General features: G+C 46.7%; 1 protein-coding gene across 1 annotated transcript in view; it reads left to right on the top strand.

The window, feature by feature from the left end:
* Nucleotides 1-27,277, top strand: part of LOC140319289 (titin-like) — a 159,625-nt gene that overhangs the window by 87,060 nt on the left and 45,288 nt on the right. The window contains 55 exon segments of the mRNA XM_072396876.1: nt 88-387; nt 2,096-2,214; nt 2,299-2,476; nt 2,701-2,985; nt 3,203-3,496; nt 3,578-3,877; nt 3,969-4,150; nt 4,295-4,424; nt 4,548-4,738; nt 5,219-5,648; nt 5,762-6,067; nt 6,296-6,480; nt 6,674-6,803; nt 6,899-7,050; nt 7,144-7,291; nt 7,576-7,741; nt 8,039-8,190; nt 8,446-8,742; nt 9,276-9,575; nt 9,862-10,176; nt 10,262-10,410; nt 10,518-10,668; nt 10,761-11,042; nt 11,143-11,445; nt 11,625-11,927; nt 12,133-12,414; nt 12,681-12,868; nt 12,973-13,084; nt 13,261-13,563; nt 13,995-14,303; nt 14,519-14,800; nt 14,881-15,180; nt 15,336-15,629; nt 15,729-18,698; nt 18,784-19,104; nt 19,201-19,485; nt 19,628-19,933; nt 20,049-20,176; nt 20,428-20,605; nt 20,810-21,085; nt 21,185-21,484; nt 21,602-21,904; nt 21,991-22,290; nt 22,397-22,684; nt 22,782-23,084; nt 23,339-23,641; nt 23,728-24,033; nt 24,305-24,592; nt 24,794-25,084; nt 25,168-25,455; nt 25,542-25,824; nt 25,971-26,278; nt 26,373-26,477; nt 26,595-26,792; nt 26,885-27,181. Coding sequence (XP_072252977.1) covers nt 88-387; nt 2,096-2,214; nt 2,299-2,476; nt 2,701-2,985; nt 3,203-3,496; nt 3,578-3,877; nt 3,969-4,150; nt 4,295-4,424; nt 4,548-4,738; nt 5,219-5,648; nt 5,762-6,067; nt 6,296-6,480; nt 6,674-6,803; nt 6,899-7,050; nt 7,144-7,291; nt 7,576-7,741; nt 8,039-8,190; nt 8,446-8,742; nt 9,276-9,575; nt 9,862-10,176; nt 10,262-10,410; nt 10,518-10,668; nt 10,761-11,042; nt 11,143-11,445; nt 11,625-11,927; nt 12,133-12,414; nt 12,681-12,868; nt 12,973-13,084; nt 13,261-13,563; nt 13,995-14,303; nt 14,519-14,800; nt 14,881-15,180; nt 15,336-15,629; nt 15,729-18,698; nt 18,784-19,104; nt 19,201-19,485; nt 19,628-19,933; nt 20,049-20,176; nt 20,428-20,605; nt 20,810-21,085; nt 21,185-21,484; nt 21,602-21,904; nt 21,991-22,290; nt 22,397-22,684; nt 22,782-23,084; nt 23,339-23,641; nt 23,728-24,033; nt 24,305-24,592; nt 24,794-25,084; nt 25,168-25,455; nt 25,542-25,824; nt 25,971-26,278; nt 26,373-26,477; nt 26,595-26,792; nt 26,885-27,181 — 16,443 coding nt within the window.

Genomic DNA, 27,277 nt, shown 5'->3' with positions numbered 1-27,277 from the left:
CTGGATTCAGTGAATGACACTGTTGAGAGGAGAGTTAAAGTCCCACGTCCCCTAAAGGTAGTTACGTCACTCACCCTCCCCTCTCAGATCCTCCTGATGCACCAAACACCCCCAGAGTGCATGAGGTGACGGCGAGCACCGTCCACATCTCCTGGCACGAGCCGAAGGACAACGGCAGCCCGATCTTGGGATACTGGATTGAGAGGAAGGAGGTGAACAGTAAACATTGGACCCGGGTCAACCGGGCCCTGCTCAACTCTCTGGATGTGAAGGTCACAGGTCTGATGGAGGGACTCACCTACATCTTCAGAGTTTGTGCCGAGAACCTCGCTGGCCCCGGGCCCTTCAGTGAGCCCACTGACCGCATTGTAACCATGGATGCCATCCGTAAGTTTTCATCAGAATGTGTTAACCAGTAACTAACTCACCCTGTTAGCACTGCTTTAACCCAGCTGGTGTTAACCGGTAACTAACTCACCATGTTAGCACTGCTTTAACCCAGCTGGTGTTAACCGGTAACTAACTCACCATGTTAGCACTGGATTAACATGTTAACAGATAACTAACTCACCCTGTTAGCACTGGATTAACATGTTAACAGGTAACTAACTCACCCTGTTAGCACTGGATTAACATGTTAACAGGTAACTAACTCACCATGTTAGCACTGCTTTAACCCAGCTCGTGTTAACCGGTAACTAACTCACCCTGTTAGCACTGCTTTAACCCAGCTGGTGTTAACCGGTAACTAACTCACCATGTTAGCACTGGATTAACATGTTAACAGATAACTAACTCACCCTGTTAGCACTGGATTAACATGTTAACAGGTAACTAACTCACCCTGTTAGCACTGGATTAACATGTTAACCGGTAACTAACTCACCCTGTTAGCACTGGATTGACATGTTAACCGGTAACTAACTCACCATGTTAGCACTGGATTAACATGTTAACTGGTAACTAACTCACCCTGTTAGCACTGGATTGACATGTTAACCGGTAACTAACTCACCATGTTAGCACTGCTTTAACCCAGCTCGTGTTAACCGGTAACTAACTCACCCTGTTAGCACTGCTTTAACCCAGCTCGTGTTAACCGGTAACTAACTCACCCTGTTAGCACTGGATTGACATGTTAACCGGTAACTAACTCACCCTGTTAGCACTGGATTAACATGTTAACAGGTAACTAACTCACCCTGTTAGCACTGGATTAACATGTTAACTGGTAACTAACTCACCCTGTTAGCACTGGATTGACATGTTAACCGGTAACTAACTCACCATGTTAGCACTGGATTAACATGTTAACAGGTAACTAACTCACCCTGTTAGCACTGGATTAACATGTTAACAGGTAACTAACTCACCATGTTAGCACTGCTTTAACCCAGCTCGTGTTAACCGGTAAATAACTCACCCTGTTAGCACTGCTTTAACCCAGCTGGTGTTAACCGGTAACTAACTCACCATGTTAGCACTGGATTAACATGTTAACAGATAACTAACTCACCCTGTTAGCACTGGATTAACATGTTAACAGGTAACTAACTCACCCTGTTAGCACTGGATTAACATGTTAACCGGTAACTAACTCACCATGTTAGCACTTCTTTAACCCAGCTCGTGTTAACCGGTAACTAACTCACCCTGTTAGCACTGGATTGACATGTTAACCGGTAACTAACTCACCCTGTTAGCACTGGATTAACATGTTAACTGGTAACTAACTCACCCTGTTAGCACTGGATTGACATGTTAACCGGTAACTAACTCACCCTGTTAGCACTGGATTAACATGTTAACAGGTAACTAACTCACCATGTTAGCACTGGATTAACATGTTAACCGGTAACTAACTCACCCTGTTAGCACTGGATTAACATGTTAACAGGTAACTAACTCACCCTGTTAGCACTGGATTGACATGTTAACCGGTAACTAACTCACCCTGTTAGCAAAAATTCCACACCTCCCAAAGATCATCTTCAGATTTTCTTCTTACAGACTCTGTTGTCAGTACAACAGAAGTATCTTTTTTATCTGTACTATGCGTAACATGTAAATATTAAATGTGTCTCTGCCCCTGCAGTTCCTCCTGGACCCCCTACTCCATGGGTCGTGGACACTGGCAAAGACTCAGTCATCTTAGCCTGGAAGCCCCCACTGTACAACGGTGGAGGAGACATTCTGGGCTTTCATGTTGAGAAGGTAAGGAAATGAGCACACTGGGAGCTTCTGGCTTTTTCAGGGCAACCAAAACAGAAATGTGAACTTCTGGGTTTGTGTCCACAGGTTTTGGCTGGAGAGAAGGAATGGAAGCGCTGCACAGAGTTCAGGTGTAAGGAGCTGACGTACACCGTGACGGGCCTCACTGAAGGGGCAGACTATTACTTCCGGGTTGTTGCTGTCAACGATGCCGGTCCTGGAGCTCCTGGTGTTACTGAACCTGTGACCGTCAAAGAGCCTCAAGGTATGAACTGTTTTCTGATGAACAGCCAAGAAGACAACTCAACAGATTTTATTAGGATTTTGTTTTGTTACTTTATTGAAAGCAAGTTTGAACCCAATTGAACTCTTCCTGCAACTGCTTCCCAAACAGCAAATGCTCTCCTGACAAATCAGCGTGAGATTTCCTGTTGAGCTGCAGCTGAGTTGCAGCTTTGCCAGTTCTCACCCACCCTCTGTCTCCTTCAGAAACTCCTGTCGTAGTGTTTGATGACACTGTGAAGAATGGCGTCATGATCAAAGCCGGCGATTCTCTGAGGCTTCCTGCTGTGGTGACGGGCCGACCCCAGCCAGAGGTCAAATGGGCCAAAGATGATGCTGAAACTGACAAAGAGAGGATGATTGTAGAGACCATGGGCAAGAACAGTGCTCTGTTTATCAAAAAGGCCGTGAGGGCGGATCACGGAAAGTACCAGATCACCGGTACCAACAGCAGCGGGACCAAGACGGCAGAGACCAGAGTGGATGTTATGGGTCAGTGTTCCATGAATACATTACAGCCTCAACCTGCAGAAGGGACACCTCTGTAGGTCCCTGACTAGTTCTGTAAGGCCAACTGAACCGAGCACGTTCCTATCTTCATCTGGTTGTCACATCGGGTTATTCAGATGGGCAAACTGATTCTTTGTTATTTTAGAGAAACTTCAAGAAGTTAATATATCCTCAACTAACTGCCACTGTGTCTCTGTAGATGTTCCTGGACCAGTGGTCGACCTGAAGACAGTCCAGGTGACCAAGAAGAACATCGTGCTCACCTGGTCGGACCCCCTGGACAACGGAGGTAGTGACATCATTGGTTACGAGGTGCTGAGGAAGGATGCCAAGATGAAGCTTTTCCGACAACCCATTGAGACGGCGTCCTGTAAGTGTGACATCCAAGGCCTGCTGTCTGGCGAGGAGTATGACTTCAGGGTCATCGCCCGGAACAAGTACGGCGACGGAGCTCCAGCAGACCTGGGACCCATCTTGGCTGAGGATCCCAAAGGTAAACACACCGGAAAAGAACAGGTGTCGTTATCACCTGACATTGTAGGGATACGAACTGACGTCTTCTACCATGTTGCAGGTACTCCATCTGCCCCTGAGAAACTGCACTACACTGACAGAAGCAAGTCCACCATCACTCTGGCCTGGCAGCCACCTCTCACCGACGGCGGCAGCCCCATCAGAGGATACTATGTAGAGAAGATGAGGTCCGACAGCACCGAGTTTGAAGTGGCCAACCGCAAGATCTTCACAGAGTGTTGCGGAACTATCGAGAACCTCTCTGAGAACCAGGAGTACCAGTTCCGCGTCAAAGCTGTGAATGAGGTTGGTGACGGAGAGCCATCCAAAGCCATCACCGCCAAGATCCAGGATGATGAAAGTACGTGGAAATCACACCAATGATTTTTATGTTCAGACTGATCAAAGTTCCTAAGTTTATGGTGTCACAAATTGATTTTTTTTCCCCACAGTTGCTCCAGTTATTACTATCCTGAAGTTCTTCAAGAGCAATGCGATCATTGTCCGGAAAGGAGCAGCCATCGACATCCCAGCTGAGGTGATCGGACTCCCTCTGCCGACACTCCAGTGGATGAAGGACGACGTGGTGATCGAGAAGCCTGATGGCGATAAGATGACAATGGAGACAGAGGAGGTCAGAAAGATAATTATGGGCTTCGGAACATAAGATTGAAATGTCTTGATGGAGCTAAATGGTTTTAAGACAAACACTGAGCACTTTGACGCTCCTCAGAAGAGTTGAGTCAGCAGACAGACAACTGTATAATTTGACCCTTAGGTGAACCGGACTACCATGAGGACAAAGATCGCCATCCCAGAAACTATCAGACAGGACAAAGGAAACTACAAGCTGGTGGCTGAAAACTGCTATGGCAAAGCTCAACACATCATCAGAGTGGAGGTCCTCGGTAAGATCCAGAACCTTCGTGTTTCTATTCAGTTTAATTTACCTTTTAACCTCCAGTGAAGCTTCTTCCTTTATTTGATGTCTGCATATTGAACATTAAGATTAATCTGAGCTGCATTTTCAGACCGTCCACTTCCTCCGAGGAACATCAAGGTTTCGGACATCAAGGCGGACTCCTGCTACCTGACGTGGGAAGCCCCGGAGGACAATGGAGGCAGCGAGATCACCAACTACATCGTGGAGCGCAGAGACGCCAGCAAGAAGAAGTCCGACTTTGATGTTCTGACCATCAACCTCATCGACAGGAGATATGGGGTTAGCTATGGCTGCGTAACATCGACCCACTCTGTGAAGGAGAGGCCACTTTATCTGTGCAGTGTTTGTGTTTTCTTACATTTTCACACAGTACCAGTGAAAGGTTTGGATTAAACAACTTATAGAAAGTGAGCGGGAAAATGTCCAAGGTTCCGACTAGAAATATCTATTTTCTTGAAATGAAAGAACAAAAAAAGTAGAATTTTATTCACACTGTATGTCCACAAAGTCCTTCCATATTTCCAGTAGTTTTTGGAACTTTCTAGTGAAGATGTATGAAATAAGGCAAACAAAACTGAAAATATATAAAAAGAAGCCAAGTTTTTAAATTTATTTTCCTTTGAAAAACTGAACACAGCAACAAAAAAGCATTTTTCATCAAGTTGTTTGTTTTAAAATCACAGAACCATGAAACAGAGCAGGACTTAATAAGCGTTACCAGATTAATGTGCGGTAAACTCAGCTGTTTTGATCCTTCAGGTCTACAAACTGGATTTGAACGGAGTCTATCAGTTCAGGATCAAAGCTGAAAACAAGTACGGTGTCAGCGATGGCTGCGACTCAGAGAAAGTCCAGCTCAGAGATCCGTTCGGCCTCCCTGGACCTCCACGTAACCCCAAAATCATCGCTGCCACAGCGACCACCATGACCCTGACCTGGGATCCCCCTCTGGACAACGGTGGGTCCACTATCCAGGGCTACTGGCTGGAGAAGAGGGAGCGCGGTGCCGTGTACTGGGGTCGTGTCAACCGAGCGCCGGTCACCAAACCGGCAGTGAAGGGTCTGCAGTACACCGTGCTGAGGCTCATAGAAGGGACTGAGTACCAGTTCAGGGTCGCTGCCTCCAACGCCGCAGGTATCGGACCACCCAGCGAGGCCACAGAATGCCGCTTCGCCGTGGATCCATGCAGTGAGTGTTTTTCAGCTGCCAGGAGATCATCATCTCCTATGGACCTTTAGTGGTGTGAACTGCTCCCTGAAGAGGGTTACTGACCTTTGACCCCTTCTGCTTTTGTTCCTTAGACCCCCCCAGCTCACCAGGAACCCCAGAGGTTAAAGACAAGACCAAGAGCAGCATCACGCTCACCTGGAGCCCTCCGGAAAAAGATGGTGGAAGCCCCATCAAAGGTTACATCATCAAAGTTCATGAGGAGGGTTCTCCTGATTGGAGGAGAGTGAACCCAGATGACAAGCTCCACCCATCCACCGAAATCACCATCCCTGACCTGAAGGAGGGCAAGAAGTGCAAGTTCAGAATCTATGCAGTGAACGCCGCCGGGGACTCGGAGCCCGCCAGGACCGCTGACATCCTGGTTCAGGACATCCTGAGTAAGTGTGAACCAGAACATTGAGATAAAAAGCTGCTGAGGACTCTGATAAGGATCAATATCATCTGTACATTAATAACACGTTCCATGTCTGCTCTGATAATCTGCAAATCGGTCTTCTTTTGGTGATCTCGTGCCTCTTTCACTCGGGTGAACTGCTTAAGCAATAAAAACAGGATGAGATATGACTTGTTGTGGTCTGCTGTCTGACGCTGTGTCCGCTCTCCAGTCGAACCCGCCGTGACGCTGGATGTGAGCGCCCATGACCTGCTGAACTGCAGAGCAGGAACCACCATCAGGATCCCAGCCACCATCACCGGACGACCTGTGCCCAAAGTCACATGGACCTTCCTGGACGGAACCGCTGAGACCGAGAAGAAGAACGACCTTCACACGCTGCCTGTGGACTCAGAGGTCAGAGTTTCATCTGTGACAGTTCAGCAGCTCAGAACTGACACTGCTCAGTGTTCTGAAGTTAGTTTACTGCCTGATCTGTTCCTCAAAGAATGTCCAAAGTATACCTTCATATTGTTCCAAACTGAGATTTTACTGTCTGTGCCGACATTAACTCTTCATTTATTTTTTACACATTCCTGTTTTGTCTCAGATCCACTCCACAGACACAACTTCAGTGGTGGTGATCCCCGACAGTAAACTGAGCCACACCGGCCGGTATATCATCAACGCAGAGAGCCCAGCTGGACACAAAGTGGTCAAAGTCAGAGTCAACGTGCTCGGTACGTACAGGTTTACCCCTGAGACTGACCCATAGAGCAGATGCATTCAAGTGGCTGTTGTGTTGAGTCTTCACCTTCTTTTTGTGGGTCTGCAGACCTGCCTGGACCTCCAAGAGCTCTGAAGGTGAGCGATGTGACGAGAGGAACCTGCAGACTCACCTGGAAACCTCCAGAGAGTGATGGCGGAGAGAGGGTGAAGAGCTACTTTATCGAGAAGAAGACAGTGGAGGGCAAAGCCTGGACCAAGGTACAAACCCTCCCCCTGAGCTGAGCACTCACCCAGAAACAACCCAGTGTTGCTGCTCATGTCTACAGTCTGACCCTGATCTCGTTCTTCCAGGTAAACCCGGCCTGCGCTGCTCAATCTCTGGTGGTCCCCGACCTAATTGATGGTCAGGAGTACCTGTTCCGCATCCGTGCTGAGAATCGCTTTGGGTTCGGCCCATTCGTCGACACCATCGAAAGGACCAAAGCCAGAGATCCAATCCGTATGTTTGATTTCTCTATCAGCAGCTTATTACATTCAAACGCTGTGTTGTTAGATTTCAGCATTTATATAAAAGCTTTAAGATTTTCGGTCAGGAGCACAGATAGCTCTCTCATATAGACACCAAAACCATATTTAAAACTAATTCAAACATTGCTGAAATCTCTGGTAGGTTTTCCTGATCAATTTTATTAAACCAGTGCCGGCAGTAACTCTAAATATGCACACGAGGAAACAATTGATGTGTTTCCGAGTATGTGATCCATCAATGATCCGCATCTGCAGATCCTCCCGATCCTCCAACAAGGCTGAAGATCCAGAGCGTCAGGAAGGGAACAGTGTCTCTGACCTGGAAGGCTCCAAAGAACGATGGCGGTTCGCCTGTCACCCATTACAGTGTTGATCTGCTCTGCTGGGATGCCAGCGGCACCCAGAAGGAGTCCTGGAGGAGGTATAGCTTCCACTGGTTTCTATTTACATGCACATTAAACATCCTATTTGTGATTGATCATAGCTGGAATATCAGCCTATTGAGAATGAGGTCAGTGGTTGGGATGTTGTGTTTTAAACAGACTCAACATGGATATCAAAGCAGGCTGGATTCAAGTTATATCTGAAATGTGAAGCTCTGCAATCAAAGAGAACATGAAAGTCTTCTCTGAATGAGATGCAGTTTGAGCCCTGTCCTGCAGGCCGGTTGGTGGTTTGTTGTTTCCTGCAGTTCACCTGTTTGTGTTGCGTCATGCAGGTGCAACAGGAGAGACGTGGACACCACCGCCTTCAAGGTGGAGGACCTGACGGAGGGAGACGAGTATGAATTCAGAGTGATGGCTTACAATGAGGCTGGACCGAGCCGACCTTCATCCACTGCTGGACCTATCCTCATCCAGGACCAGACGTGTAAGAGCAAAACTCAGACACATTACAGATGCACTGTGGGAAATGCAGCATTCAGTTTTTGGATTAGAAGTGAGAATATTTCCATCTCTCCATGTCCTTTGACAGTAAGACATGGAAGGTCAGAATAAACCACGAACCTGAACATTTTTAGAGATATTTCTGTTTTAGAGATTTTGTCAAATCATTCAAGGGAACGTCAAAGCTTTAAAAAAAAAGAAATCCCTTTCATCTGGGATAATGTCATCTGTCTGGCAGGTGCTCCGTCCATCGAGCTGAACGAGTTTATGGAGGCTGAGCAGGGCTCTGACATCAGAATCGTGGCCAAGATCCGTGGCTGTCCGTTCCCCACGCTCACCTGGTACAAGGCGCCGCCCCACAAGTCTGACGACAAGGTGGAGGTTCAGTATGACGAGCACATCAACAAGATGGTGTCAGACGACAGCTGCACGCTGCTGATCGAGCAGGGCAAACGCCCTGACACCGGCCTGTACACGCTGGTGGCCTCCAACAGCATCGGCAAGGCATCAAAGGAAATGAGGCTCAACGTGCTCGGTAAGAGCGAACAGACCCGACAAACTCTGAAAACATTTCAAGTTCTACTTATTTATCTGGAAGCAGAAGCTTTTATGTCCTCTCAGTTATGAAGAGAACTTATTCTTTCAGTTAGCTAATCTTCAAACCCAAGTTTCACGTTTTATTCAGTTCCACCTTCAGCCGTATTTCCTTCTTCATGATATATTATTATTAGGACGTATTCATGGCTTAGTTAAGGCCGTGGACCCCTGATATACGATACTGTTGACTTCCTGTAACTGTGTTCACAACATGTCCTGACAATGTTGGTGCCTTCCTTTATTTAAAGATAAAGAATATTTTTACAATAAGAATTATTACCCTGCTCCCGAAAATGACCTTAAATATTGCATAGATCAATATGTCGGGCAGTGTGGGGTTGATTACCTTACAGTGCACTGGGCATATGAACTGAAAATGTTGGGAATGGTTCCAGCGACCTCACAGTTGATGGCCTCTCTGCCTCCTTACGACAGCAGCGATTCACCACGAGCATTTTTCTGTGCTTGCAGGCCGCCCCGGTCCTCCCTCTGCTCCCATTAAGTTTGAGGAAATTGGAGCTGAAAAGATCACGCTCTCCTGGCTGCCACCAAAGGATGACGGCGGCTCCAAAGTCACAAACTACGTCATCTGGAGGCGGGTGGCCAACAGGAAGACATGGGTGCCCGTAACCAACGAGCCCAAAGACCGGATCTGGACAGTGGAGAACCTTATGGAGGGACATGAATACGTGTTCCGCATTATGGCCCAGAACAAGTACGGAGTCGGAGAACCGCTGGACAGTGAGCCCGAGGTCGCTCGAAACCTTTACAGTGAGTTCAACCATGACCAGGCATTCTAATCAGTTTATCGATCTATGAAACACTTAGAATTAAAATCCTTCCTCTATCATCTCAACTTTACACACAAAGGTTCTTATCCTTCATTTTATGTTCCAGTATTCAGTCCAGAACCGATGGATCCAATTTTAAACTACTATTAGTCTAAATATTTGCTTTTTAATTTTCTTGTAATTTTCAGAATGTTTAAAAGTGAGAGTAGAGGTTCAAACCGGTGTACAGTCAGATTTCTGGAATAAACCGATGTCTGCTCCCACAGCTGTCCCCGGTCAGTGTGAGAAGCCGACAGTAACTAACGTCACCATGGACTCCATGACCGTCAACTGGGAGGAGCCTGAGGACGACGGTGGCGCCCCGATCACTGGCTACTGGTTGGAGCGCAAAGAGACAACCGGCAAACGCTGGGCCCGTGTTACCCGCGATCCAATCCGTCCCATGGGCCTGGGCGAGTCATTTGCAGTGAGTGGACTCATTGAGGGATCACAGTACTTATTCAGAGTTTCTGCCATCAATGCCGCAGGACCTGGACTCGCCAGCCCCCCAACAGACCCTATCTTCGCCAGAGACCCCATCTGTAAGTAGTATACTCTGAAAGCAGGCAGCTTCTGATTTATGTACTCGGAGAGGGATATTAACCAACTGTCTTTCTCCTTATGAAGCCCCGCCCTCTCCACCAACCCCAAAGGTTTCAGACTGGACAAATTCCACGGTGGACCTGGACTGGATCCCACCTCTGAAGGACGGAGGCTCAAAGATCCTCGGCTATTGGGTGGAGTACAAGGAGGAGGGCACTGAGGCCTGGGTCAAGGTGAGACAAGTCACCCGGAATAATGGAAGTTCAATGAAATACTTGCATTCATTGATCCGCTTGGTTTCAGGGATAGATCTGTGCTTTGACATGATGGTGTTTTTCAGACTAAGGACACTGAAATCCGAGGCACGCGGTTTGTGATCACTGGTCTGAAGACAGGTGGTCAGTACAGATTCAGGGTGATCGCCTTCAATGCCGTTGGGAAGGGTGAGCCAGGTGAAGTCCCAGAGGTGCTTGAGGTCAACGACAGAAGCAGTGAGTTAATCCAGAAGTCTTTTCTTAGAGATGATGTCTGTATACTGAATCCTTGTGGAACACACAAATACTGTTGCGTGTCTTCCTTCCAGTTGCTCCTGAGGTCGACCTGGATGCCTCAGTGAAGGAGAGGATGGTGGTGCACGCTGGCGGTGTGATCCGAATTATCGCCTATGTGTCGGGTCGGCCAGCGCCTGAAGTGACCTGGAGCAGAGACGGAGCTGCGCTACCTCCTGAGGCTAAAGTGGAGACAACGGCCATCAGCTCTTCCCTTGTCATTAAACCCTGTGCCAGGAAACACCTTGGCGTCTACACTCTGGCTGCCAAGAATGTCGGAGGGGAGAAGACAAAGAACATCACAGTGGAAGTTCTAGGTGAGGCTCTTTTTTCATACCATAAATGATTTAGATTAGATTCAAACCACATGGAAAATGTTAGATCTGTTTTATTCATTTCTGTTCTGTTTCATCTTAGACGTCCCTGGACCTATAGGCATCCCCTTTATGGCTGAAAACCTGAGCATAGACTCCTGCAAGCTCAACTGGTTTTTCCCTGAGAATGACGGCGGCTCTCCCATCAGTAACTACATCATTGAAAAACGTGAGGCTGAGCGCAAAGCCTGGACCTCGGTGTCCTTCACTGCCAGCAGACAGAACGCCGTGGCTCATGGCCTCACCCCAGGAAAGGCCTACTTCTTCAGAGTGGCTGCTGAGAATGCCATCGGCGTCGGTCCCTTCATGGCAACTGCAGCAGAAATTATCATCAAGGAACCAATCAGTGAGTTTAATAAACCAAACATTGAGATTTGTGGTCTCCAAAGGTTTGGAAGCGGATTTCCATCATCACTGCTATAAAAATGATTAAATCCTAAGAATAATATCACTCTAAAATACATTCATCTTTCAGAAATTCTCACCTTCAGATAAAGAGATGATGTATGTATTTGTTTTCCGTAGGTGTGCCAGACCGCCCTGAGGAGCTGGAAGTCACCAAGGTTACCAAGGATTTGATCAGTGTCACCTGGAAAGCTCCCAAATATGACGGCGGCTCTGAGATCACCTTGTACATCCTGGAGGCACGTATGATCGGCAAAGACAAGTTCAGCAGAATAACGAAGGAGAAGCTGATGGACAGGAAGTTCACCTATGATGGCCTGAGGGAGGGCGACACCTACGAGTTCAGGGTGATTGCTGTCAACGAGGTTGGACCGGGCAAACCATCATTCTGCACCAAACCAATCACCTGCAAGGATGAACTGGGTAAGTTTTAATCCATAGATCACCTGAAACCTAACTGATGTCAAATCTTTCTATAAGAATCTTTGAATATGAGATTAGACAGTAATATGAGTTTAGGGATTTGAAGTCGATGTAACTCTACTGTTTTTCTTACTCTTAGAATAAAAACACAAAAAATCCTCAGTGTGTTCTGTTATTTGATTTTTTTGTATTTCTATCCTTACAGAGCCACCAACTATCGAGCTGGACTTCCGTGATAAGATCATCATCCGTGTAGGAGAGAGCTGCCTGCTGCAGGGCCGCTACACCGGAAAACCCTCTCCATCCATCGCTTGGTACCGGGACGACGAGGAGCTTAAAGCCGACAAACACATCATGTTCAAGAACACGCTAACCACCATGTCTCTGGGCCTGATGAAGGCGAAGCGAGAGCACAGTGGCAGATATGTGGTGGTTGTGGAGAACAGTACAGGATCCAGGAAGGGAGTCAGCAGCGTCACAGTTGTTGGTATGTCAATGAAACATAAAGAAATCTGGTGCTAATACATGCTAATTAAACCAACAATGGTGAACAAATGCTTTTGAGGTGTTGATGCTAATTAGAAGGGTTCTGAAATCAGACAGTGTGGATCAGCTCGAGGAACCGTGCCATGCATTCAATTCACAAAATATTGGAGCTGAATCAGTCAGAAAAGAAATCCCGGAATAACTCAGGGATTTACTGATCCCAGGACAGGTCCTTCATCATTTTTGTCCTCTTTTTTCTCTCTGCAGATCGCCCAACTCCTCCAGTGGGCCCGGTAGTGTTCGATGAGGTGCACAGGGAGTACATGGTGATCTCCTGGAAGCCTCCTCTGGACAGCGGTGGTGTTGATGTCTCCAACTACATCATTGAGAAGAGAGACGCCAACAGCGACACCTGGACCACAGTAACATCCGCTACAACCAAGACCACGTGCAAGGTAATGTGGCCGGACTTTTGTTTTGATATCGAGGTCTTCAGGGGTCTGGTGGAAGGGAGGATTGCTTAAGTAGACAGATGCTAAAATGTGATCCCTTCTCCTAGATCCCCAAGCTGACGGAGGGCAGGGAGTACATCATGAGAATCTGTGCTGAGAACATGTACGGCATCAGCGACCCTCTGGACTCTGAGGAGATGAAAGCTAAAGATCTCTTCAGTGCGTACCTCCAACCATTTCTTTTCATCACTCAGCCCACTTCGTAGGAAGTGTTGAAGAATGAGTTACTAACAATTACCCTGTGCTTAATCAAAGAAAAGTACTCAGGTGGAATGATTACAAACTTCTAAACATCTCATGAAAATGAATTTTTTGCCCTTTCTTCTCTCATGAAGGAGTCCCTGAGGCCCCTGAGATGCCAACTGTCAGGGAGGTGTATGCTACCAATGCACTGGTGCTGTGGAACCGGCCTCGTGATGGTGGAAAGCCCATCACCAACTACATCCTGGAGAAGAAGGAACCCGGAGCCAAGAGGTGGTCCAGAGTCACCAGAGACCCACTGTACCCGGCCACTCAGTACCGAGTCCAGGACTTGGTGGAGGGCTGCGAGTATGAATTCAGGGTGACGGCTGAGAATGAGCTTGGAACCGGAGATCCCAGTGTCCCCTCTAAACCAATCCTTGCCAAAGATCCAATTGGTCAGTGTGACACACAGTCATGAAATTTTAACTGCCTGCCAAATTTTAGCTTTGGTGTCTCAATGTCTGGAAAACAAAGTGTGTTCAGTCAGAGGCTTCATGGTCTCCACAGCACAGGAGGCCATAACTCCACACGGTCACTTCTTTTAGATGCTAATGATTGATTCTTTAGTCTGGAAAAATGATTTGTCTCGTTGGGATTAATAGTTTTATTCAGTTCAATTGAAATAATTATTTTCTCTTGGCAGTGTCATCATCATCATACAAAATACAATTTTTGAATATCTTTTTATATAGAATATTTTTTCAAAATATTTCAAACTGTCTCTTGATTTATTTTGTGTCCATCATTTCTCCAAAGGTTAAGATAAGTTGCCAGGTCTTTTCCTTTGCTGCCCCTATTACTGACAGTCCTTTCTTTATTCCTACAGTGTGCCCTAGCCCTCCAGTGACCCCAGAGGCTTACGATAAAACCAAAGACTCTGTCAGTCTGAAGTGGCAGATGCCTCGCCACGATGGAAAAGGACGAATCTTTGGATACCTCGTTGAGTACCAGAAGCCTGGTGCAGTGGAATGGTCTCAGGCCAATGAGAGCCCAGAGCAGTGTCCTGACCTCCACTACGTGGTGACAGGCCTGACCGATGGAGACGAGTATATCTTCAGGATCTTTACTGTCAATGCTGCAGGCAAATCTGACCCATCATATGTCAAACAGAACATCAAAGTTCATGACAGACTTGGTAAGTGGATCAGACGTAACTTTTAAAAAATATTGGGTTTTAAGAAAGAAACTAAAATTATTTGTATTTTTTTTAGTTAGCTTGCAGTCCCTTTGTCAGCATGATTTAGTTCCTCAGGACAGCCTTCAAATTGAATTATTTATTTCCCTTATCCTTGTAGATTGGTTAGTTTCTTCTAATATCCACATGTACACAATTTCCATGTTCTTCCACAGAGGAACCAGAGTTACTGCTGGATGCCAACATGGCACGCGACCACTTGGCCATGCTGGGCGCTGATATAACCCTGAGTGCCACCATTAAGGGTGTGCCAACACCAACCGTCAGCTGGAAGAAGAATGACGGAGATGTTCCTTCTCACATCACTGTCGCTGTCACCGCCAGCGGCAGCAAAGTCTTCATCCCAAAGTCCGTCCGTGCAGATTCTGGCAATTACACCATTACAGCGCAGAATGCTGCTGGACAGAAATCAGCCACCGTTGCTGTGCTTGTACTGAGTAAGTGAAAACCACCAACACAAAGTAGTGACTGATTCATAAATTCATAATACATGTGAGCACACTTTTGTCTCCAACAGACAAGCCGTCTCCTCCCAGAGACTTGGCAATCTCTGAGGTGACCAGTGAGTCAGCTTACCTGACATGGAAGGCTCCAGAGGACAACGGTGGCGCCATCATCTCCCATTATGTTGTGCAAAAGAAGGACGTGGCTGCAGAGCAGTGGGTACCTGTTGCACCAGCCAATAAGAAGCCGAGTCTGATGGCCTTGTACCTAATGGAAGGCATCCAGTATCTGTTCAGGGTGGCTGCAGAGAACCAGTTTGGCAGAAGCGACTTTGTTGTTACGAAGACACCTGTCAAAGCTCTTGATCCTCTCTGTGAGTGAAAGTTATAATGCACTGTGTTGTCCAACTTCATGATCTGTAAGATAAAGTTTTCTCAGCATTTTGTGTCAATTGTGATGTTATGAAATGTTCAGCACTGTATACATTTCCAGCCAGATGTAAATTGTGCTTCTGTGGAAACCTTTCAGATCCTCCTGGCCCACCCAAGAACCTTCACCACACTGATGCAGACAAGACAGAGGTGTGGTTGGGGTGGGAGTGGCCAGATCGCACTGGTGGAAGTGAAATTACAGGCTTCATTGTGGAGCATCAGGAAGAGGGCCAGACTGACTGGGTTTCCTTCAAGACCGTGAGCAATAACCACACCCATGTCACAGGTCTGGAGGAGGGCAAAACGTACCGCTTTAGGGTCAAAGCTCAGAACGCTATTGGTGTGAGTCGTCCTGACACCAGTGTCCCGGTCACTTGCCAGGAGAAGACACGTAAGACACATGATTCTTGAGTGTTTGTCATTATGACTGCTGTGCATTTTCTCATGTAGGTCTTGAAAACCTCATTGTTGTTAATGTGTTTTCTTTTAGTGCCACCTGCTATTGAAGTTGATGTGAAGCTTATTGAGGGTCTCATAGTCAAAGCTGGCAATGCAATTAGTCTACCAGCAAAGATGACAGGCATCCCCCTTCCCACTGCCAAGTGGATGAGCGATGGCAAGGAGATCACATCTGAGGGACGACACCACATTGAATCTGCTGGATCCTCGACTATCCTCAGTATCCCTGAGTGCCAGAGAGGAGACACCGGAGAGTACATCCTCACTGTGACCAATCCTGCGGGCAGCAAGACAGTTGCCCTCCATGTCACTGTGTTGGATCTACCAGGTCCACCAATTGGACCCATCAATATTTTGGAGGTTACCCCTGATTACATGATGATCCAGTGGAGGGCACCTAAAGATGATGGTGGCACACCTGTCAATAACTATGTGGTAGAGAAGAAAGATGTGAAGAAGCCTTGGGAGCCCTGGTCCGTTGTCAGCTCCAATGGCACCAGCACCAAGGCCAAGGTGTCAAGGTTGGAGAAGGGCCGTGAGTATATTGTTCGTGTTCGTGCAGAGAATAAGATTGGCATTGGAGCTGCTCTTGAAAGCCCGCCAACAATTGCCAAGCACATGTTCAACCCTCCTGGTCCACCTGGACCGCCTGAGTGCTCTGATATCACAGAGAATGCTGTGACAGTGGAATGGACCCTGCCTGACTATGATGGAGGCAGCCCCATCAGCGGCTATGTGGTTGAACGCAGAGAAATGACAGGAAAGTGGATCCGTGTCAACAAAACTCCTGTGTTGGACCTAAGATACAGAGTATCTGGTCTATTTGAAGGCAACACATATGAGTTCAGAGTGTTTGCTGAGAATATCGCTGGCATCAGCGGGCCTTCTCTCACCTCTGACCCAGTTAAGGCCACTCGTGCCATCACTAAACCTGGACCTCCTGGTAATCCCAAATTGAAGGACTGGAGTAAGTCCTATGCTGACATCTGCTGGACCAAGCCTACAAGAGATGGTGGCAGTCCCATTCTGGGTTATGTGGTTGAGGTTCAGAAGTCAGGATCTGCCCAGTGGAACAGAATCAATAAGGACCTCATCAAGATATGTGCCTACAGAGTGCAAGGCCTCATTGAAGGTATGGAGTACAGAATACGCATCAGAGCCACCAACAAAGTTGGTGACAGTGAGCCCAAGGAGCTGCCTGAGACCATCTTGGCAAAGGACATCCTGGTGCCCCCTGAAGTTGTAGTTGATATATCCTGCCGTGACTCTCTGACAGTGAGGGCTGGTCAGATCATAAGTTTGATTACCAGAGTGAAAGGCAGACCAGATCCAGAGATCACATGGACCAAAGATGCCAGAACTTTGTCCCGGGATAAGCGTACAGATATTAACAACAACTATCCTCTTTGTGAGCTGGTCATCAACGAAGCAGTCAGGTCAGATTATGGAAAATATGCCATTGTTGCCAAGAATAGCAGTGGACAGGCACAGGCTACTATCTTGGTAAATGTCCTGGACACACCAGGAGCTTGTCAGAATCTGAAAGTGGCCTATGTGACCAAGAAGTCCTGCATGGTATCCTGGGAGAACCCTGAGGACAATGGAGGCACTGAGATCACTCAGTACATCATTGAGTGCCGTCAGCCAAGCCAAAGAGGATGGACAGTCGTCTCCAATGACTGGACCAAGCGCCTGATAAAGGCTCCTCTTACAGAGGGCTGTGAGTATTTCTTCCGAGTCAGTGCAGAGAACAAGATTGGTGCCGGTCCATCCACTGAAACCAAGACTCCTGTTCTGGCAGTTGATCCCATTGAGAAACCCGGTGAACCAATTGACTTCCATATATCTGAGATTGGCAAGACATTCTGTTTCCTCAAGTGGAAGAAACCTGATTATGATGGTGGAAGCCGTAACCTTGGTTATCATGTGGAAAAGAAGCCAAAGGAGGCTGAGGAGTGGGAGAGGCTTCACAAGGGTGCCATCAAGGAGACTTATTTCATGGCTGACAGGTGCATTGAAAATCAGATTTACCAGTTCAGAGTTCAGACTAAGAATGAGGGAGGTGAGAGTAACTGGGTTACCACAGGTGATGTATTGGTCAAAGAGCAGCTTGTGGAGCCTGAGATAAAGATTAAACTGGATGGAACCCTTGTTGTGAAAGCAGGAGACTCCGTTGCTATTGAAGCAACAATAAAGGGCAAACCCCAGCCTGATGTCAAATGGACCAAGGATGACAGCACTGACGAGATTAAGAAGAGCCCCATGCTTCAAATCGAAAGTGGAGCAGACTTCTCTAAGCTGCTGCTTACTGGTGCCAGACGCACTGACAGTGGCAAATATGTTGTTACTGCCTCTAACAGCGCAGGAACCTGCTCTGCTAATGCTACGGTCAATGTACTGGATAGACCTGGCCCCATCAGGGACCTCAAGGTGTCCGGTGTCACCATCGACAGATGCCATTTGGCCTGGGAAGTCCCAGAGGATGATGGTGGCTGTGAGATCTACAACTACATCATTGAAAAATGTGAGACCAAGAGGGGGGTTTGGTCAGTCCACTCTAATGCTGTCATCACCAACAAAGCTAATGTAACTCGTCTTATTGAGGGTAATGAGTATATCTTCAGAGTTCGAGCTGAGAATAAAATGGGTCCTGGACCTGCAGTTCAGAGTGAGGCCATTGTTGCTGGCACCCAGTTCAATGTACCTGATGCCCCTGAAGCACCAGAGGTAACCAAGATCGGCAAGGAGGAGATGACTGTGCAGTGGTCAGAGCCAGAGAAAGATGGTGGAAAGCCAGTCACAGGTTATCTGTTGGAAAAGAGAGAAGAGCATGCCATAAGGTGGTCTCCTGTCAATAAGGATCCAGTCCCTGCAACTCGCTTCACAGTTACTGGACTATTGCCTCTCCATGACTATCAGTACCGAGTTAAGGCTGTGAATGAAATTGGCATTGGCAGTCCAAGCAAGGCTTCTCGTGCCATCACTGCAAAGGATGCAGTTGGTATGTAACCAATATTAATGTCAAATATCCTTAGTAATGCTACAAGGCACAAAATCCACTTCATATACCTTATGTCTTATTACAGAACCTCCTGCACCTCCTACCAACTTGAAAGTTGTGGACAGCAGCAAAACCACAGTCACCCTGGGCTGGACCAAGCCAGTGTTTGATGGAGGAGTTCCCCTCATTGGCTACGTGGTGGAGATGAGAGCCCAGGGAACTGCCAAGAAAGGAGAAGATGGCTGGAAGAGGTGTAATGTGGCAGCTCAGCTGGTCGTGTGTGAGTTCACAGTCACAAGTCTGGATGAGAATCTTGTGTATGAATTCAGGGTGTCAGCCCAGAATCAGGTGGGCATGAGCCTGCCGTGCAACTTGGAGGGTGCTGTGATCCCAAGGGAAATACTAGGTAAGGATTTAACTTATTATTGGTGGGTTATATGGACTGACCTTCAAATCTAGGATTGTGATTTAAAGATAATACTTGAACTGTTTCCTCCAACAGAGGCACCAGAAATAGATTTGGATGCTAACCTGAAGCAGGGACTGACAGTTAGAGCCGGTTGTCCCATCAGACTGTGCGCCACCATCAGAGGTAGACCACCCCCCAAGGTCACTTGGAGGAGGATGGGTATCGACAATGTGGTCAGGAAGGGTAAAGTTGACATCATCGACACTATGACCTTCTTGGTCATTCCTGACAGCACCCGCGATGATTCTGGCAAATACTGCTTGACTCTGAGGAGCCCTGCTGGAGAGAAGGCTGTGTTTGTCAGTGTTAAGGTTCTGGGTGAGTCCAGGCTTTCTTTTAGAAAGTCATTCAAAATTAACTTCACAGCTGTCAAATATCCACCATGAGACAGTTTGTCCATGAAATCCCTGCAAAACTTTGAAAGGATGTAAATAAAAATCTTGATTTATTTTCCCATCAGATACCCCTGGACCTGTCATGAATCTTGAAGCCACAGACATCAAACAGACATCAGCCATGTTGTCCTGGAGCCCTCCAGAGAACAATGGTGGTAGCGAGGTCACACACTACATAGTTGAAAAGCGTGAGATTGACCGTAAGACGTGGGCAACTGTCAAGGCCGAAGTTCCGCTCGATAAGATTCCCTTCAAAGTCAGCGGTCTGATGCCCGGCACTGAATACTACTTCCGAGTCACAGCTGTCAATGAATACGGTTCTGGAGTTCCCAGACTGACACCCACTTCCTACCTGGCTTCTGATCCTGTCAGTAAGTATCGTTTTTGAATTACATGTCACATTACACCCAAAATCTTTCAGATGTTTCTTGTCTTTTTGTCAGAGCACAGGGATGCTTCATCACATTACTCTGATTTCTTTTTAAGGCAAGCCAGATCCTTGTCAGAAGATTGAAGTTCTGGAGATAACTAAGAATAGCGCCATGGTTGGCTGGGTGAAGCCTGAAAGAGATGGCGGTGCCAAGATTGATGGTTATGTAATTGAATACATTGAAGTTAAACCTCCTCCAGAGCCACCAGCACCTGTGGAGGTTTGTAACCAAACTGATTCTCCTCACTGGTGTTTTTCATGTAGAAAAAGTCTTACACAATATTGCAGTTTAGACTCCTTTTCCTATTTTTGTGTAAATTTATAAAGTAAAAACACCTTGACGATTCAACATTTGTCTATCACTAATCACAGGTACCCGAAGGAGAGGAAGCTCCTCCACCTCCTCCTCCACCACCAGTGGTAGAGGAGGAAGAGGATGCAGAACCCGTAAAGGAAGAGTGGAACGCCTACACGACAGTTAAAGGTTTAACAATCAGTGTCAGTGGGCTGAAAGAAGGCAAGAGATACAAGTTCAGAGTTGCTGCCAAGAACATTATGGGCCAGAGCTCATTCACCGAGACCAGAGAACCAGTTGAGATCAAGGAACAGATGGGTAAGTCATTATTCTATAACAGGCAGTTTATCTACTGTGGTCCACTTATCTCATGATCAGGATCATTTTTTAATTGATTGGGTTTGTAACAACAAAACAACCAGGGATATTTAATATGACTTCCACTTGTTTTAAAGTTGCAATAATCTTCCCAGGATATTCTTTTAAATGTAATGAGCTGAACTTTCATATTCTGACCCACAGTGGAGCCAAAGATTGTTATGACTGAGACAGCAAGCGCTAGAGCTGGATCCAAGCTCAGAGTGGAGGCACTGGTTTCAGGAAGACCTGTTCCAACCTGCAAATGGATGCGTGGTGAGAATGGTGTTGTCCCATCTAGCCGTCTGGCTGTGCACCAGTCCAGCAACTTGTGTGTCCTGATCATCAAAGATGTGTCAAGGACCGACAGTGGAGAGTATAGTCTTGTTGCTGAGAACAGTTCTGCAAAGGTGTCCCAGGCCTTGAAAATTGTCATCAGAGGTATGTGTTATGTACAAGACTGCTAAGAAAACAGAATTTACATTTTGGGATTAAAAATTGCAAAGAACATGATTCAGCTGAGTTGTCCGTGTATTTCAGACATCCCTGGTCCTCCTGAAGGCCCTGTGGAGATCAGCGACATTGACTCTGATGCTTGCTCTTTGTCCTGGAATAAACCACTGGAGGATGGGGGCAGCAATATTACCAACTATGTGGTTGAGAAATGTGATGTGAGTAGGGGTGACTGGGTGACAGCTGTCTCTACTTGCTCAAAGACAAATTGCAGATTGGGAAAGCTTATTCCCGGGAAGGAGTATGTGTTCCGGATCCGTGCTGAGAACCGCTTTGGTGTATCAGACCCCATTCAGTCTGACAGGATGGTCGCCAAGTTCCCCTTCAGTGAGTTTATTCATTTATGCTCAAATACTGGCCTTGGTTAGTCTTAGATGATTAGCTGCATGAGTGCAGATTTGTTTACATTGTTGAAAATAAATCTTATTTGTATTTTGTCACTAGATGTTCCCAGTGAGCCCCTCAGCTGTCGCATCAACAAGACCAACAAGGACTGTATGTTCGTTGCCTGGGATAAGCCTGAGAGTGACGGTGGCAGCCCCATCACAGGTTACTACATTGAGCGAAAGGAGAGAAACAGCCTTCTGTGGGTAAAGGCCAACGACACTGTTGTCCGCACTACTGAGTACCCTTGTGCTGGCCTCATTGAGGGCCTGGAATACACCTTCAGAGTGTCTGCCATAAACCGTGCTGGCCAGGGCAAACCAAGCAAGAAGACTGACTTTGTAACTGCCAGAACACCTGTTGGTAAGTTTGCCACCAGCATCTGTGCACTAAGTTGTATTTTATTCAACTGGTTTGCTGACTTTTACACAATTATCTTTTTGTATCAGACACTCCGGGTAAACCAGAGATCCTGGATATCACCAGGAACTCTGTCACTCTGGTTTGGACCCGTCCCAAGAACGATGGTGGAAGCAAGATCATAGGCTACTATGTTGAGGCCATGCGAGTACCAGGAGACACTTGGATACGCTGCAACACAAGCAGTCAAAACGTCCCAAGGGAGGAGTATACAGTGACTGGCCTGGAGAGAGACCTTCAGTACCAGTTTAGAGTCATTGCCAAAACTGCTGTCAACATCAGCAAACCCTCAGAGCCCACAGACACGGTTCTGGTCTCTGCTGAGAATGGTGAGAGGTTTTCTCTTAACACTCTAATGACCAGGTTGACAAACCAGTCAGTACCTTTGACAAGTGTGAGCAGTGAAATTACTAATCTCATCTTCTTTAAACTCAGTACCTCCAAGAGTGGAGCTTAATGCCAAGATGCAGAAGGGGTTGAAGGTCAAGGCCGGAGCCACAGTTCTCCTGGAAGCTGAGGTGTTTGGCAAACCCATGCCCAGAGTCACCTGGAAGAGAGGTGATGATAACCTGAAGTCAGGTGAAGGCCAGATCATCACCCATCAAAGGCATCACTTCCAACTGGAGATGACAGCCGTCACCAAGGAGCACACAGGAACCTACTCTGTGGTGGCTGAGAATGCCAGTGGCTCCAAGAGTGTGGAGATCCAGGTCATCGTTCTCGGTGAGCAATTTGATGTTTTATGTTGACACTTCACAACTTCAATTTGGATCACAGATAATGCTACATGAGCATGAACACTGGCTTTTTGTCTCCTTAGATGTGCCTGGGCCTCCTGCAAGTGACAAATATGTTGAAGTGTTTGCCACCAGTATCAAGTTGTCGTGGGAGCCTCCTCTGAAAGATGGCGGTGCCTCCATCAGCAATTACATATTGGACAAGCGTGAGACCAGCAGAGCTAACTGGGCCCAGGTTTCAACCAAGATCAAGGGTGATGTCCTTGAGTTTAACGTGGATAAGCTAATTGAGGGTCATGAGTACCAGTTCCGAATCCGTGCTGAGAACACATGGGGAGTTGGAGACGCCCTCATCACCAGCCCAGTCACTGCCAAGAACCCATTCAGTGAGTCATCAGCAGCTCTTGTCAATTTGATATATTTCCTTAAACAGTCTGTACTGTAGGGTATACCAGACCTCAACTTAAGTAACTTAAGTAAAAGGCAAGTGACAGGTTTATCAGACCATTTTACTTGTGCTTTATGTAGTCTGTCAACAACCTTCCTGACACGTAGTCCACTTCTGGTTACTAACTGTTTTCAAACCTAAAATACAATTTTAATCTTGAATTATGGAGCTTAACTCTGTTATCCTTTTCAGCTGTTCCTGGCCCTTGTGAAGCCCCAGTGATCACCAATGTGACCAAAGACCGTATGACTGTGAGCTGGAAGGAGCCTGCCGATGATGGAAGATCCACCATTCTGGGTTACATGGTAGAAAAGAAAGACACCAAGGAGTTGAATTGGACCAAGTTGAACAGGAAGCCGGTGATAGAACGCACACTGGAAGTAACAGGGTTAACAGAGGGGGTGGAATATGAATTCAGAGTCATTGCAGTCAATGTGGCTGGGCCCAGCAAACCCAGTGAACCATCTGCTGGCACCACCGCACAGAATCCCATCAGTGAGTCCAAGTATCATTATGTCTGAAAACTGACCTTTCTCAGGTACTCCCAAACATCACAAGCTCTATACTGTGTTCTTCTGCAGCTCCTCCTGGACCTGTTGTGAACCCTAGTGTAACTGACACTACCCACAGCACCATCAGTCTCACCTGGGCCCCACCCGCTAACAACGGCGGGAGCCCTGTCATTGGATACTTGGTGGAATGCAAGAGGACTAACACCACTGACTGGATCCGCTGCAACGTTCCCAGGAACCTGCAGGAGACCAGCTATGCCATTCAGAATCTCATCGACAAAGCAGAGTACCAGTGTCGCATCACTGCTGTCAACAAAGTCGGGTTCAGCGAGCCAGTTGAAGTCCCTGGCAAACATGTTGCCAAGGACATTATTGGTATATATGACTGCTTTGATTTCCTTAGTTGCAGTTAGTTTTTTTGGGGAAAGTGAGTTAAAGTAATACATGGTATCATTAGTATAAGTTTTCAGATAAAACATACAAGCTTGGATTTTTCAGTAAAACTACCCAAACCCAGTTTATTATTACTAAGCAGGTAGCCTAAAACAGATGTCAGAACAGGCTGACATTAACCAGGTTTTGAGCTTTTGCAACTGTAACATTAAACACTGTCACTCATAAATCTATCCTCTATGTTTTAATTCAGTCGCTCCAGAGGCAGTGTTAAGTGCAGAGCTGAAGGAAGTCCTGGAGTTACGCGCTGGTGCCACCATGAAGTTGCAGGCCACCATCAAGGGCCGTCCCACTCCCAGGATCATCTGGGCAAAGATGAACACCAACATCAAGGATCGTCAGGGCATTATCATCAAATCCAGCAACACAGACACCATGGTTATGGTGGAGAATGTCAATAGATATGATGCTGGCAAATATATTTTGAGTCTTGAGAGCACTGCTGGCATGAAGATGTACACCATTGTTGTCAAAGTTCTTGGTTAGTAAATGATTTATTCATTTCTTTGAGCAAATATGAGCAAATATATGAATCTTGTTTACTTCAACTGTACTTAATACAGACTCATGTCACTGGTCATTGCACTGATCAGAAACAGCAATCGGCCCTAAAAAGAAACTACATTAAAGATCTGTTTTTGGTTCAGGTTCAGGTTCAGATGTTGATTTTTTATCTTTCCAGACACTCCTGGACCACCAGTAAACCTGATGGTAAAAGAAACATCCAAGGACAGTTCTTCTATCTTCTGGGACACTCCTCTGATTGACGGTGGCTTTGAGGTCACCCACTACATTGTGGAGAAGCGTGACACTGAGAGAAAGGCTTGGTCCATCGTCTCAAACAACTGCAACAAGACATCATTCAAGGTTCCAGACCTGGAAGCTGGCCGATCCTACTGCTTCAGAGTGTCAGCAGTAAATCAGCTTGGTGCTGGAGAGTGCTGTGAGACAGCCGATGCAGTTAGAGCAACGGGTGTGTTGAATAGTTCTAGATTAAGTATTTGTGTTGTGCTCTTATAACCGACATATTTACTACAAGTATTTCCCTTTTTGCAGAGGAGCCTGGACCAGTTATGGACTTCAAGACCCTGCTGGTGACCAAGGACTCTTGCACTCTAAGCTGGAAGAAGCCCCTCACAGATGGTGGAAGTCGCATCATCTGCTACGTGTTGGAGGTTCTCAACGGTGACGATAAGTACAAGGAGCTCATGAGGTCCAAGAACATGCAGTATAGTGCCAAGGACCTGGTGGAAGACAGAGAGTACAGCTACCGCGTCAAAGCTGTGAATGACTCAGGAGAGAGCTCTGCCAAGGAGCTGACTGTGGTCGCTAAGGACCAGATCAGTAAGTGTCCTTACATGCAAGGAACAAATAATACAAGTCTACCTTATATAAAGAGGAGTTTAGAATGTTTTTTCTTCTCTCTGAAGTTTATCCTACCTGTGACTTGAGAGAGTTGCCCAACATGTGCTACATTGCGAAAGAGGGCAGCACCGTCCGTCTGAAGATCCCTATCATTGGCAAACCTACTCCCAAAGTCTCCTGGAAGAAAGGAGAAGATGAGGACCTGACAGACACTGGCCGAGTGTGTGCTGAGTCATCTGCAGTAAACACCACCCTCTTGATCAGGGACTGCCAGAGGACCGATGCCTCAAAGTACACTATCACTTTGAGAAACAGTGCTGGCAGTAAAGAGTCCACCATCTTCATCAGGTACTGCACAACTGCCTGGGGCATGTAAACCCGGACAATGAAATATTTACTCAAAACAATGTGTTAGTATCAGTCATATCAATGTAACACTGACTATTTTTAAATAGAAAGCAAAGGTGAAAATGTTTTTTTCTGTCTCATTTCAGGGTGGTGGGTAAACCTGGCATCCCTGTTGGACCACTTAAGTTCAAAGATGTTACTGCTGATGGTGCTACACTGAGATGGGGTGCTCCTAAGGATGATGGGGGTTCAGAAATTACCAACTACATCCTGGAAAAAAGGGATTCCATCACCAACATGTGGGTGACTGTGTCCTCCAATGTGGAGACGAATACCATGAGGGTAACTGGGCTCCATGAGGGCACAGAATACATATTCAGAGTCTGTGCTGAGAACAAGTATGGCGTTGGGGAGGGACTCAAATCTGAGCCTGTTGTTGCTAAACATCCATTCAGTAAGTACCTGTTCTTTACATATTTTAAAGTCTTGGTTAGTGCTAAACACAGAAAGAGCTTTGCAACCTTTACAACACTCCTCTTTCTCTTCAGATGTCCCAGATGCGCCTGCTCCTCCTGAGATCATGAGCATGCGCCATGATTCTACATATCTGGCCTGGTCTGACCCCAGGAAGACTGGAGGATCTCCCATAACAGGTAGAGTCTGCCTCACCCCCTGTTAAACATTGAACTTAGTATATGTACATTTTATCTGCCAAACATTACTTTATTATTTTAACTTACATGAGCTTACTGTGGATTTTGTTTGATCAGGCTACCACGTAGAGTTCAAGGAGAGGAACAGTATGTTGTGGAAGAGGGCCAGCTCAGCTGCCTTAAGAATGAAGGAACACAAGGTAACGGGGCTGACTGAAGGTCTGGAATATGAGTTCAGAGTAATGGCTATCAACTTGGCTGGCATTGGCAGGCCAAGTGCCCCCACTGATCCACAGGTGGCCCTGGATCCCATTGGTAAGTTTAATGTGTGAAAAGGAGAGTGGCAAAGAGTATAACATTTTTACAAATGCAACAATGTATTCATGATTTACACTTTTAATCAACAGATGCTCCTGGTAAACCAGATGTAATCAGCATCACCAGAAGCACTGTCACCCTCCAGTGGACTGAGCCTCAATTTGATGGTGGCCACAGGCTGACTGGTTACATAGTTGAGAAACGAGACCTGCCTTCTAAGATCTGGGTGAAAGCCAACAATGTGAATGTTGTGGAACCTGCCTTCACTGTTGCTGATCTGCAAGAGGGCTGCAAATACGAATTCAGGATCAGGGCAAAGAATGCTGCTGGTGCCCTCAGCCCACCCTCCGAGCAGACAGATACCATTATCTGTAGAGATGAATATGGTAAGATGCAGCTGGAACAGTTTCAGTTTGAATTTTGAACATTTTTTATTAGACAGCATGACACAAAGGTAGAGATATGGATGCCATGTGATAGAT

Source organism: Leuresthes tenuis, unplaced genomic scaffold (assembly GCF_036924035.1).
Source record: "Leuresthes tenuis unplaced genomic scaffold, fLeuTen1.0.hap1 SCAF_12, whole genome shotgun sequence".
In the NCBI taxonomy this organism is placed as follows: domain Eukaryota; kingdom Metazoa; phylum Chordata; class Actinopteri; order Atheriniformes; family Atherinopsidae; genus Leuresthes; species Leuresthes tenuis.
Note: the sequence above shows the minus strand (reverse complement) of the source record. Positions and strands in the feature narration are given on the sequence as shown.